The 13,051-nt window shown below is 44.7% G+C and overlaps 1 protein-coding gene across 1 annotated transcript in view; it reads left to right on the top strand.

Moving 5' to 3' along the window:
* Window positions 1–13,051, top strand: part of MAP3K4 (mitogen-activated protein kinase kinase kinase 4) — a 540,168-nt gene that overhangs the window by 92,541 nt on the left and 434,576 nt on the right. The window contains 1 exon segment of the mRNA XM_030198101.1: window positions 6,217–7,592. Coding sequence (XP_030053961.1) covers window positions 6,217–7,592 — 1,376 coding nt within the window.

The raw sequence follows: 13,051 nt of genomic DNA, 5'->3' as shown, positions 1-13,051 counted from the left end.
TTGTTAATTATGTACTTAGTTTGTGAACCAGTATGTATCAGTTCTCGCCCCCCTCTTCTTTCCTCTCCTGCAAGTACATATTTATTGAGTATTGATGATTATGTATTGTGTGAAGGTGTGAATAGTTTAAGGCCTGGAGTAGAGCTGAGTTTGACTGTATGTGGAGATTCAACAATATACATATACTATGTTCTAGTAACAGAGCCAGAAACTGGAGTAATTTCTATATTTTTCTGTTCTGAAAACTGGCTACTGATCTTTTCCATTCTGAATATTTAACTTGCTAGTCACAAAGTGAATTATGAAGTCAGAAAACGTAATATATTTTAGCCACTGTCCTTAAAATTTTATCTTGACATTTTTGCTTTTTCTCACATACAATTAAGTTGAGATCAAACCCAGCATCTCAGTATGGAGTAATCCAGATGTGTCTTGGTAGGTCAGCCATTCTACTGTGTGTTTGTTCCCAGAAGCGCTTCTGTTTTGGGTATAATTTCTTTTGCTATTTCACTTGTCTGAGTAATGATTTGTCTTTCTGTGGATAGCTTTTCACAGGATCAAAGAATATTAGTGCAGGCTGTTCTAACTTATCTACTATTCATAGTTGTTCTGCAGTTGCTGAGGGTAAAGTTATGTATAGTTGGAAAGTGTAGCTGTGAGGGTTAATAATTCTTGTGACATCCTTTGTACACAGAATCCAGATTAAGAGCTGTACCACTGATTTAAGTTACTGATGTGTCTTCCAAACGTTTTCCTCCAAACAAGGTCAACTTTCATAAAAACAATTCTCCGAGGAGAAGCAGGCTCAATATTCTTACGCATGGGTAGTCATCCGCGATGGCCCAGGAGTCCGGAACTTTCAAAAGGAAAAGAACTCTGTAGAATGCAGCGTTGCACGGGCTGAACGCACTGCGCATGTGTGACTGGCTTCCCGCCCACGACAAGAGCGTGCCCTAATTAGTCGCTTTTTTCCTGCGATACTGGATAGTCAGGTTGTCCCCGCTGTGCAGTTTCGGCTCAGGAGACGGTTCTTTGTGGCGTTTATCGCTTATTTTTTCCTCTTTATTTTCTCCTTTTTCGTTGTTGAACTTATAGTTAAAAAAAAAGAAAATCCAGTTTTTCTTTTCTTAGTTCTTCCTCATCCTTTAAAGTTTCCTTTATTTTTCGTCGCGGCCGACCTTTTCCCTCTTTTTGTGCCCTCTTTTATTGGCACCATGGAGCCTTTTAATTTCATGGCCGCCATTTTCCCGCCCATGTCATCGAAGACTCCCAGCGGCTTTAAGCGTTGTACTCATTGCAACCGGACCATTTCGAGCACCGACCCCCATGCGTGGTGTCTTCAGTTTCTTGAGCTCAACCATCTTGCAGCTGCCTGTAAGCTGTGCAAATTGATGAAGAAGCGGACCCAAGTGGCTCGAGAGGCTCAGCGTGAGAAACGTTTTTCTGAGCGGTCTGGTCCATCGGCGTCGAGGGAAGCAGTGACACCGAGAGCGCAGGTAATGGCTGCCAAGAGACTACATCGAGCTGGGAGCAGTGAGGCATCGAGTGGGTCTCCACCCATCTCGAGGCCTACTGCTATGCAGGCCCCCCGGGATTGACCTTCGTTGGACCTGGGCCCGAGGAGACATCAAGATTCCACGTCCTCCTCATTGGTACCGAGGAGTCTCAATGATGGGCGTCGAGCAAAGGCTAAGAAGCACCGTCATCGATCTTCCATGCACGGTACCGGGAGCTCCGGGGAGCCGAGGGAGTCGGCACCCAAGAAGCGTCAGCGCTGGGAGGACCGCTCACCCTCCATACAAGAGGTACCGATGCGTCGGTCGTCTGGCAGCCTGGTACCGGCTCTCGAGCCCCCTCAGATTCTGACACCGACTCCTGCACCGGCCTCCCAGTCTTTTCCGATGGAAGCTCTCGACGAGCGCATCAGGGCCCTTCTTCCAGAGCTTCTGGAAGGTTTGCTTCGCCAATCTGCGTCAGTGTCGGGGGTGCTTGCGCCTTCCGTTCCGACTGTAGAGGCGGCATCTGGGCCATCACCTGCGAGGAGCTCCCCGTCCTCGGTACCGCTTGCGGTACCGGTGTCAGCTGCTGCCCGAGTCGATTCTCCTTCGACGTAGGTGGAGGAAGCTTCGCCGGAGTCCAAGCAAGAGTCGACTTCTCGACACCCCCCATGTGGTCGTCGATCCTCGAAGTCGAGGCAGGCTCGGGTTCGGGCTGCTCATAGGGAGCTTCTGTCCGATACCGAAGGTGAGCGCTTGTGGGAAGCAGAGGAAGACCCCAGGTACTTTTTGGAGGAGGAGTCCTGTGGGCTTCCCTCTGAACCTACTCCACCGATTGAATCAAGGATGTCTCCACCTAAGAGTCTTTCTTTCTCATCCTTTGTGCAGGAAATGTCTAAGGACATTCCATTCCTGGATTATCCTTCTCCACTTGTAGAGGTTGCAACGTCCCCCTTGCATAATACACTCAGGGAAGTGCTTATGCAAAATTGGTCTTACCCTCTCTCTAATCCAGTGGTCCCCAAAAAATCTGAGTCCCAGTACAGAGTCCATGGAGAGCCTGTAATGGTGAAGGCCCAACTTCCTCATGATTCCATGGTGGTGGACTCTGCTCTCAGAAGAGCCAAGAGTACTAGAGACTATACCTCAGCGCCCCCAGGCAGAGAGTCTAGGACCTTGGATTCTTTTGGGAGGCGTACGTATCAGGCCGCTATGCTTGCCGCCAAAATCCAAACGTACCAAATCTACACGAGCATCCACTTACGGAACTCGGTTAGGCAACTGTCCGGTTTAGTTCAAGCACTTCCTCCGGAGCTTGCTGAACCTTTTCACCAGGTGGTCAGGCAGCAGAAGGCGTGTCGCAAATTCCTGGCCAGGGGGTCTTACGATACAACCTCACAAGTGGTCACTGAACATGGACGTTATCTGCAAGATCTTACGAGTGTGGGGCACCACCTCAGTTGATCTTTTTGCCACTCAAATCAATCACAAGGTCCCTCAGTTCTGTTCCAGAGTTCAGACCCATGACAGACTAGCGTCAGATGCTTCTGTCCTACATTGGGGGACAGGCCTTCTGTGTGCGTATCCTCCCATACCTCTAGTAGGGAAGGCTTTGCTGAAACTCAAGCAAGACCGGGGAACCATGATTCTCATTGCACCCTGTTGGCCCTGTCAGATCTGGTTCCCTCTTCTTCTGGAGTTGTCCTCTGAAGAACCGTGGAGATTGGAGTATTTTCCGACCCTCATCACTCAGAACGAGGGGTTGCTTCTACATCCCAACCTCCGGTCTATGGCTCTCACGGCCTGGATGTTGAGAGTTTAGAGGTTGCCTCTTTAGGGCTGTCGGAGGGTGTATCCCGAGTCTTGCTTGCTTCTAGGAAAGATTCCATGAAAAAGTGTTATTCTTTTAAATGGAGGAGGTTTGCCGTCTGGTGTGACAGCAAGGCCCTAGATCCCTTTTCTTGTCCTACACGGACCCTTCTTGAATACCTTCTACACTTATCAGAGTCTGGTCTCAAGACTAACTCCGTAAGGGTTCACCTTAGTGCAATCAGTGCTTATCATCAGCGTGTAGAAGGTCAGCCTATCTCTGGACAGCCTTTAGTTGTTCACGTCATGAGAGGTTTGCTTTTGTCAAAGCCCCCTGTCAAACCTCCAGTGGCGTAGCAGGGGGGGCTGCCACCCGGGGCGCGGCGGTTCGCCGTTGAACCCCTCCTGGGTGCAGCACGATGACATCCCCCCCCTTGGTGCATCGACACCACCCGACCAGCTCCCGCACCCTACCTTTAAAAAGAATGTCGGAATCCGAGGCGAGGCGCAGCCCCTCGCGCCTGCCCTGCACGTAAAAGAAATGTGGACCGTCGGGCCTTCTCTCGCTCTGTCTGTCCCGCCCTTGCGGAAATAGGAAATTGCGTCAGCGGAGGGCGGGACAGATAGAGCGAGGGAAGGCCCGACGGTCCACATTTTCTTTACGTGCAGGGCAGGCGCGAGGCGCTGCGCCTCGCCTCGGATTCCGATATTCTTTTTAAAGGTAGGGTGTGGGAGCTGGTTGGGGGGTGTCGATGCGCCGAGGGGGGGGGGAGCTGGCAGGGAGCACCCCCCCCCCCCCCCGAACTGACACCCGGGGCGCACCGCCCCTCCCGCCACCCCTTGCTACGCCACTGCAAACCTCCCACCAGTGTCATGGGATCTCAACATCGTTCTCACCCAGCTGATAAAAGCTCCTTTTGAGCCACTGAGTTCCTGTCATCTGAAGTATCTGACCTGGAAGGTCATTTTCTTGGTGGCTGTTACTTCAGTTCGCAGAGTCAGTGAGCTCCAAGCCCTGGCAGTACGTGCACCTTACATTAAATTTCACCATAACAGAGTAGTCCTCCACACTCACCCTAAGTTCTTGCTGAAGGTGTTTTCGGAGTTCCATCTGAACCAGTCAGTTGTCTTGCCAACATTTTTTCCCGTCCACATACCCGCCCTGGTGAGGACAAGTTGCACACCTTGGACTGTAAGAGAGCATTGGCCTTTTACGTGGAGTGGACAAAGCCCTATCGACAGTCCGCCCAGCTGTTTGTACCTTTTAATCCCAACAGGATAGGAGTTGCCATCGGAAAACGCACCATCTCCAATTGGCTAGCAGATTGCATTTCCTTCACTTATCCCCAAGCTGGGATGACTTTGGAGGGCCATGTCACAGCTCACAATGTTAGAGCCATGGCTGCGTTAGTGGCTCACTTAAAGTCAGCCTCCATTGAAGAGATTTGCAAGGCTGGAACGTGCTCATCAGTCCACACATTCACATCTCACTACTGCCTTCAGGAGGATACCCGACGCGACAGTCGGTTTGAGCAGTTGGTGCTGCAGAATCTGTTTGGGGTTTAGAATCCAACTCCACCCTCTTAGGCCCATTTTTGTTCTGTTCTGGGCTACACTCTCACTTAGTTATGTTTCTTTTCAGGTCAATCTTTATGTCCTTGCCGTTGCGAGGCCCAATTGACCAATGTTTGTTATTTTGAGTGAGCCTGGGGGCTAGGGATACCACATGCGTAAGAATATTGAGCCTGCTTGTCTCGGAGAAAATGAAGATACATACCTGTAGCAGGTATTCTTTGAGGACAGCAGGCTTAATATTCTTACAACCCTCCCTCCTCCCCGTAGGAGTTGTTTCAGTTCTCTCCTTTGCTTTTTACTAACTAATTAGGGCACACTCGCGTCGTGGGCGGGAAGCCGGTCGCACATGCGCAGTGCATTCGGCCTGCATGACGCCACGTTCTAGAGAGTTCTTTTCCTTTTGAAAGTTATGGAATCCTGGGCCGTCGCGGATGACTACCCATGCGTAAGAATATTGAGCCTGCTGTCCTCGGAGAATACCTGCTACAGGTATGTATCTTCATTATATTGTCAGTCGATGACTTTCAACTCTTTCTTAAGTCACACCTAGCCAGTCTGGTATTCAGAATTACCACGATGAATGTGCCTGAGATAGATCTGCATCAATGGGTCTTCTATAAATGCAAACCTGTCTTATGAATATTTATTGTGATATTTCTGAAAACCTGACTTTGATAAGTGTGCCTCCAGGAGAGGGCTGAGAAGCTGTACCGTAACTAACTTGTGAATTGCATCCTGTAAGCAGTTATATTTGTTTTTTTGTCAAGACTGTGTGGACTGAAGTGCTGTCTCTTTGTAGTAGAATCTCAATATAGGTGCATATTGCGATACCAAACTTTAATTTTGTGAGTGCAGAGTTTTAATATGTAGATCACTGACAAAACTTTGCAAATGAGAGCTTTGTTTCTGTAGTAATGTTTTTGAAAAACAATGTAAGGGAGGAAGGCAGTAAATGATTAAGTGTGTAGCATGTGGAAGAAAACTCCATATTACATTTCAAATGCCTTTTTGTGTTATGCTTCTTCTCATGGGTATATCCTTGCATCTTTGGTAGAAGTGTGTCAACCTATCCTGAGCCAATTTGAGGTACTCCATTAATTTTATGGCATTGCAAAGTTGTGTATTTGTTTTCCTAACAGTTTTTCTTGGCCAGTCCTCAAGCAATACTTCAAAAGACAGCTTCTGGCTTTGAGGAAATTGTATTTGTTGTCCATGTTGCTGGCAAAATTAGATTTAAACCAGGGCCCAAGACCATATAAAGGAACTATTTGCTGATCTGAAAGGCTTTGAATGCATTTGAGTGTAATTGGACCCTTGTTTTGTTTTTATATTCCAGAAAAGATGAGTACACCAAATCAACCCTCCCACAGGGATGGTAGCAAAAGTACAGAAAATGCGGAGGATCATAGCTACAAGCAGGAGAAAAAGATTCAAGCCACCTTCAGGACAAGAGAACGAGATCATAAGAAAAAAGAGCAGTGTCCATTTATGCTAGACTCAGTTACTGGGTCCTTGCCAAAAAAATCAATTCCAGATGTTGACCTTAATGAGCGTTACCTCAGCCTTGGCAGTAGCAATGCTAAGCTTCCAGTGTCTGTGCCTGTGCCAATAGCCAGAACTGCACGCCAGACATCTCGAACAGATTGTCCAGCAGACCGCTTGAAGTTCTTTGAAACTCTGCGGCTGTTGCTAAAGCTTACCTCAATTTCAAAAAAGAAAGAAAGGGAGCAAAGGGGACATGAAAATACCTCTATGTGGTTGAATCAATCCAATGAACTGATTTGGCTTGAATTGCAGGCCTGGCATGCGGATCGAAGCATTAAGGGCCAAGACTTGCATCTCTACACAGCCCGTCAAACCATCCCTGAAATTATCAATGAAATCCTCACATTTAAGGTGAACTTTGACAACTTCTCTTGTGTTAACATTGGAGCTAGCCTCAATGGTACATCGGTGGAAGGGCAGTGCAAAACCATCCATAGCACTAATGCTGTGGGCCACTCAATCTACCACGACCACCTTCAACGCCAGCGGGTCTCATTTGAGCAGGTTAAGCAGATAATGGAGCTGTTGGAGAATGTAGAAGCACTTTATCCATCTCTTCAAGCTCTTCAAAAGGACTTTGAAAAGTATGCTGCAAAAGATTTCCAGGACAGAGTGCAGGCACTTTGTCTGTGGTTAAACATAACAAAAGACTTGAACCACAAACTAAGAATTATGGGAACTGTGTTGGGCATAAAGAATCTATCAGACATCGGTTGGCCAGTGTTTGAAATCCCTTCACCTCGGCCATCCAAGGATGATGACCTTGAGGATGAGGAAGATGAAATGGAGGGGGAAGAAGTAATGGAGTCTTCGGGAACGTGTACAGAAGAGAGTGATGGTGAAGAACTGATCTCGGATAGGAGTTTGACAGAGATCAAGAACAATTTTGGTAATAAACCAAATGTTCCTTTTCCTCAGCAGGACCATTTCTTGAGGAGGTTTGATCGGTTTGCATCTGATGACGACTCCCTCTGCTCAGGAATCCCAGAGTGCAGTCTGAACACTGGCTGCAGCAGATACTGTTTGACCTCCATTTACAGACCATTTGTAGATAAAGCATTGAAGCAAATGGGTTTAAGGAAACTAATTTTAAGACTTCACAAGCTAATGCATGGCTCCCTGCAGAGAGCACGCATAGCTTTAATAAAAACTGATCACCCAGTGGAGGTAGGTTCCTTCCTTGTTAGCATAAGTGGCATTACATTATTCTTTTGTATTTCTTAAGATGGTTTTAATCAGTTGTCCTAGCTTGTATCATTTTATTTATTGCATTTGTATCCCACATTCCCCCACCTATTTGCAGGCTCAATGTGGCTTACATAGATTTATTGACATTGTCATATCAGGATATCAGATACATTTAGTCATGTGTAGCGATCAAGGAAGGGAAGAGGGAAGAAGGAAGGGAGTGATTAGGATAGTTATAGATGGTGGGCTTTCATAATTGAGTGGGTTGGTGAGGTGACTTAGTGAGGTTATAGGTTCTCATTGTAGGCCTTGTTGAAGAAGAATGTTTTCAGAGATTTTCGAAAGATAGTTGTTTTGTTGATTGCTTTCAAGTCTGTGGGTAATGCATTCCATAACTGCTTGCTCATGTACGAGAAGGTAGTGGCATGCATCAGTTTGTACTTTAGTCCTTTGCAGCTGGGGTGGTGCTGGTTGAGAAATTTGCGAGATGATCTTGTGGCGTTTTTGGGAGGTAGGTCCACGAGGTTTAGCATGTAGATTGGTGCGTCTGCATGAATGATTTTGTGTACAGTCATGCAGATCTTGAACGCAATGCGTTCCTTAAGTGGGAGCCAGTGAGGTTTCTCTCTTAGTGGTTTTGCACTTTCATATTTAGTTTTTCCAGATATGAGTCTGACGGCCGTATTCTGGGCAGTTTGCAGTTTTTTGATTGTCTGTTCTTTGCACCCGGTGTACAGTGCATTGCAGTAGTCCAGATGACTTATTACCATTGACTGTATGAGGGTACGGAAGATGTATCTCGGGAAGAAAGGTTTTACTCCTTTAAGTTTCTACATGGTGTAAAACATCTTTTTCGTCTTGTTTTTCACGTGGGTATCAAGAGTGAGGTTTCGATCAATGGTGACTCCAAGAATTTTCAAGTTTTGTGAGACCGGGAGGGAACAGTATGGTGTGATTATGGTGTTGAAGTTTTTAGTGTTATATTGTGAGGTGAGTACAAGACATTGTGTTTTTTCTGCATTGAGTTTTAGTTGGAATGCATCTGCCCAGGTGTGCATTATTTGGAGGCTTTGGTTTAACTCGTTGGTGATTTCATTTAGATCATGTTTGAATGGGATGTAGATTGTGATGTCATCTGCATAAATGTAGGGGTTGAGGTTTTGATTGGCTAGTAGCTTGGCTAGAGGTATCATCATTAGGTTGAATAATGTTGGTGAGAGAGGGGATCCCTGGGGGACTCCACACTCAGGTATCCATGGTGGTGATCTGTCCGTGTTCGTTGTTACTTGGATCCTAAGGAGCTTAGCTGAGAGTGGGAGGCGGGGATAGTGCTGGGCAGACTTATACGGTCTGTGCCAGAGCCGGTGGTGGGAGGCGGGGCTGGTGGTTGGGAGGCGTGGGATAGTGCTGGGCAGACTTACATGGTCTGTGCCCTGAAAAGGACAGGTACAAATCAAGGTAAGGTATACACAAAAAGTAGCACATATGAGTTTATCTTGTTGGGCAGACTGGATGGACCATGCAGGTCTTTTTCTGCCGTCATTTACTATGTTACTATGTATGATCTTGTGGTCAAGAATCCTTTGAACCATTTGAGAACAGTGCCTCCTACTCCGAAGTATTCTAGTATATGTATTAGTATATCATGGTTAACCATGTCAAAGGCACTGGACATGTCGAATTGCAGGAGGAGGATGTTGTTACCAGTCGCAATTGCTTGTTTGAATGAGTTCATTGCGGACACTAGTACGGTTTCGGTGCTGTGATTCGTCCGAAATCCTGATTGGGACTCGTGAAGAATTGAGTGTTTATTTAGGTATTCAGTAAATTGTTTCGTCACTATGCCTTCCATGAGTTTGGTCATGAGTGGAATGGATGCTACTGGTCGATAGTTGGTTAGGTCCATTGTGCTTTTTTTAGCATCTTTCGGTAGCGGAGTGAGTAGGATGTTTCCTTTATCCGTGGGAAAGAGTCCATTTTGAAGCCTGTAATTTATGTGGTTCATGAGGTCTGTTTTGAATTATTTGGGTGCGGATCTTATTAGACTGTTAGGGCAGATGTCTAATTTGCATTGCGATTTGGCGTATTTTCCTAGCCAATATGAGATTTCTTTTGATGAGAGCGTGTCAAAGTCGGTCCATGATCGATCTGCTGGGTATTCTCCGGGATTTGGGTCTAGACATTCAAGGATATTTGTGTAGTCCGTTGTGTTAGTGGGTTTCATGAGTCGGAGTTGTATGATTTTTTCATTGAAGTAGTTCGCAAAGTTGGTTGCTGATGGGGTATCTGCATTGTTGGAGATGACTTTGGTAGTATTTAGAAGATTGTTTACGAGTGAGAAGAGTTTGTGTGTATCCTTGTAATTTGGTCCTATTTTGGTTTTGTAAAAAGTCCTTTTAGTTTGTCTGATTGTGTATTTGTATTTTCTTTGTAGTTGTTTCCAGTCTTTGTGTGTGTTTTCGTCTTTTTTCTTGCTCCATGCTCTTTCCAATCTTCTGACTTGTGTTTTTAGTTCTTTCAATTCTTCATTAAACCACGGTATTGAGTTTTTTGTAGGTGAGGTTCTGGTTTGAAGTGGTGCTATGTTGTCTAGTGTTATTCTGCATCTGTTATCCCAATCTTGGAGAAATTGGGATGAGTCTGTAGGAATTGTCCATTAGTCAGTGTAGAATTGTTGCCAGAATGTTAGTGGGTCTATTTTGCCTCTCGTAGTATATGTTTGTTGTTTTTGTTTTTGTTGTGTCTTTTTTTGTTCTCCAGTGGAGGGAGAGATTTGCACTGTAGTGGTCGGACCATGGCCTGGCTGTCCATTTTGTGTCTATTAGTGTGATGTTTGGTTCTGGTGAGAATTTGTGGGTGATGATGTCTAGTGTATGTCCTTTGTTATGGGTGGATTGTGTTTTTGGCCAATGGAGTTCCCATAGTTGCAGGAAGTCTATGAGGAGGTTCTGGGTGGTAACAAAGGTGTTTGATATAAAGTCCAGAAAGTGTGTTTGTGAGTCTTGCCTATTGCCCGGAGGTCTGTAGAATAAGATTAGGTTTAGGTGATCACTTAGGTTGGGGTGGTTTATTCTGACTGAGGCTATTTCGAGTTGGGGAAGAATAGACTTTTCTGTTGTTGTGACTGTGAATTGAGATTTATAGATTATTGCTATTCCTCCTCCTCTTTTTCCTTCTCTTGTCCAGTGGGTAATTTTGCATCCTGGAGGGCAGAGCTCTAGTATTATTGGATCTTTGGGGTCATGGATCCAGGTTTTACTGATAAGTAGGAAGTCGAGATGGTCAGTTGTGATCCAGTCGGTTAGTATCGTGGTTTTATTGACTGCCGATCTGGCATTGATGTATCCTATTTGTATTTGTTGGTGGTGGTGTTCAGTTGAGTTTGCGATGGTGTTAATTTTTATCAGCTGTCTGTCTTCTTGATGTGTAAGTTTGTTGCATCCTTTTGTTTCTTTCTGTTGATGGTGATCGTGGCTAGCAGGTTTTCCTTGCCATTGTTTAATTTTTTGAGTATGCATATTGTGTATTGGTTGTGTGAGTAGTTTGTGTGTTGTGGGAGTTGTCTATATTGGGGGTTGTGAATGAGTAGTAGGTTAGGGAAAGACAGTAGGTGATTAGGAATAGTTTGCTGTGGCTCATATCAGTGTTTGTATATTAATATGTGTGTCTGAAGCGTTAAGGGATTCGGTTATTAAACCATAATACTGTTGTTTTACAGTGTTAGTCTTGTTATTTATGTAGATGGTATTTAATGCATTTTAGAGTATTTGGAGCATTTAAAGGCAGCATTTAGGCGTTTAGAGCATTTAAGGAAGTCCTTCAGCATGCTACAGCGTTGTTGAACAGATATCTCATTAAAGCTTTTAAAGGAAGTCTTTCAGCCTGCTACAACATTACTAAACAAATAAAAGCCTTTGAATCATTTTAGGGAGTAATCAAAGCATTACTAGGAAGCCTTTTAGCATGCTAATGCATTTTCCAATAGTGAGCATTTAAATCCTTTAAGGGAGCATTTAAATGAGAACTTTCATTATGATATAGTGTTGTTTAAACAAGTAAAGCATTTAAATCATTCCAAGCATTAGTAGGGAGACTTTCAGCCTGCTACATCGCTATTAGATAGTAGAGCATTTAAATTATTCAGAGGGAGCATTTAAATGAGAACATTCAGCATGCTACAACGTTGCTAATCAAGCAAAGCGCTACTAAACAGTAGAGCATTTAAATGGAGGGAGCATTTAAATGAGACCATTCAGCATGGTACAACGTTGCTGGTCAAGCAAAGCGCTACTAAACAGTAGAGCATTTAAATCATTCGAAGGGAGCATTTAAATGAGAACATTCAGCATGCTACAACGTTGCTAGTCACGCAAGGCATTCAGATCTTTAAAGAAAGAAGGCATATGCAGGTAGTCTTTCAGCATACTCCGAAAGAACTCAGAAGTTCAGTATATAGCGTTCAAACCATTCAAATGTAGTGTCGCTCACAATCAGCGTTTGCTGTTCCACTGGGTCGTGTCTCCTGGCCTGGTGTAGACGGGTGCTCCGGTCCGAGCGTCCGCTGGTTGGGCCCACGTGCGCCGACGTAGCTCTGCTTTAAATTTAACTTTGTTTTATAGATGATTATGGCCCTTTTAATTTTTTAGTTTAAATCAGTTTTTTTTTGTACACTGAGCAAATACCAGGATTTACCAAAACAGTGTATAACTTAAATTTTTTTTTTTACTCATTTTGTAATATTCTAGCTACAGAATTTTGGTTTGGTTCCACAAAATTTGGAACTGGGCTGGGCTTCCCCCATCTATGGTAACTGAGTTGTTCATTTGGTACGCCATATAATTCTTGATCTTGGTGTCCTTTCCTCTTCCTTTACCAGCAGAGGAGGAGAGGCTGAGCAGGATGTCATACTTCTGTCTGTCAAAGTAAACCATCATGATAAATGGCATTTAGCACTGATTTAATTTTTTCTCATTCTTGTTGATGGTAAACTACAAATTGACAGTCATGCCATCAGTCCTTTTGCCTATTTGACCAGTTAATATTGGCAGGTGATTCTTTATTTTCATTTGAATTTTGGGGTCTGTTTACTAAGGTGTGGTAAGTCTTTGTACTCACTGCGTTTAAAAGCAAAATCTAATGTATGGTAAGTGCAAATATTTGCACCGGCTGTTGGGGATGTACACAAAATGTCCTCTGCAGTTAACTTACAGAAATGTTCTTTATTGTGCATTAGTTTTATTCATAATTAGCATGGGTGCACCTACTGCTGCCTCAAGGCTAACTATAGAAGTAACAGCAGTATGTGGTTAAGTACCATGCGCTGACTGCAAAAGGTCCATACTTGTTCTTTGCCCATAAATCATCCAATTTCTGCCCCCTAATGTGGCATGCAGTTAATGTGGGATTTTTAACACACCACCTTAGGGTCAGGAACTGGA

The sequence above is a fragment of the Microcaecilia unicolor genome, chromosome 3, assembly GCF_901765095.1.
Source record: "Microcaecilia unicolor chromosome 3, aMicUni1.1, whole genome shotgun sequence".
Classification (NCBI taxonomy): Eukaryota; Metazoa; Chordata; class Amphibia; order Gymnophiona; family Siphonopidae; genus Microcaecilia; species Microcaecilia unicolor.
This window is presented reverse-complemented; position numbering and strand designations above follow the sequence as displayed.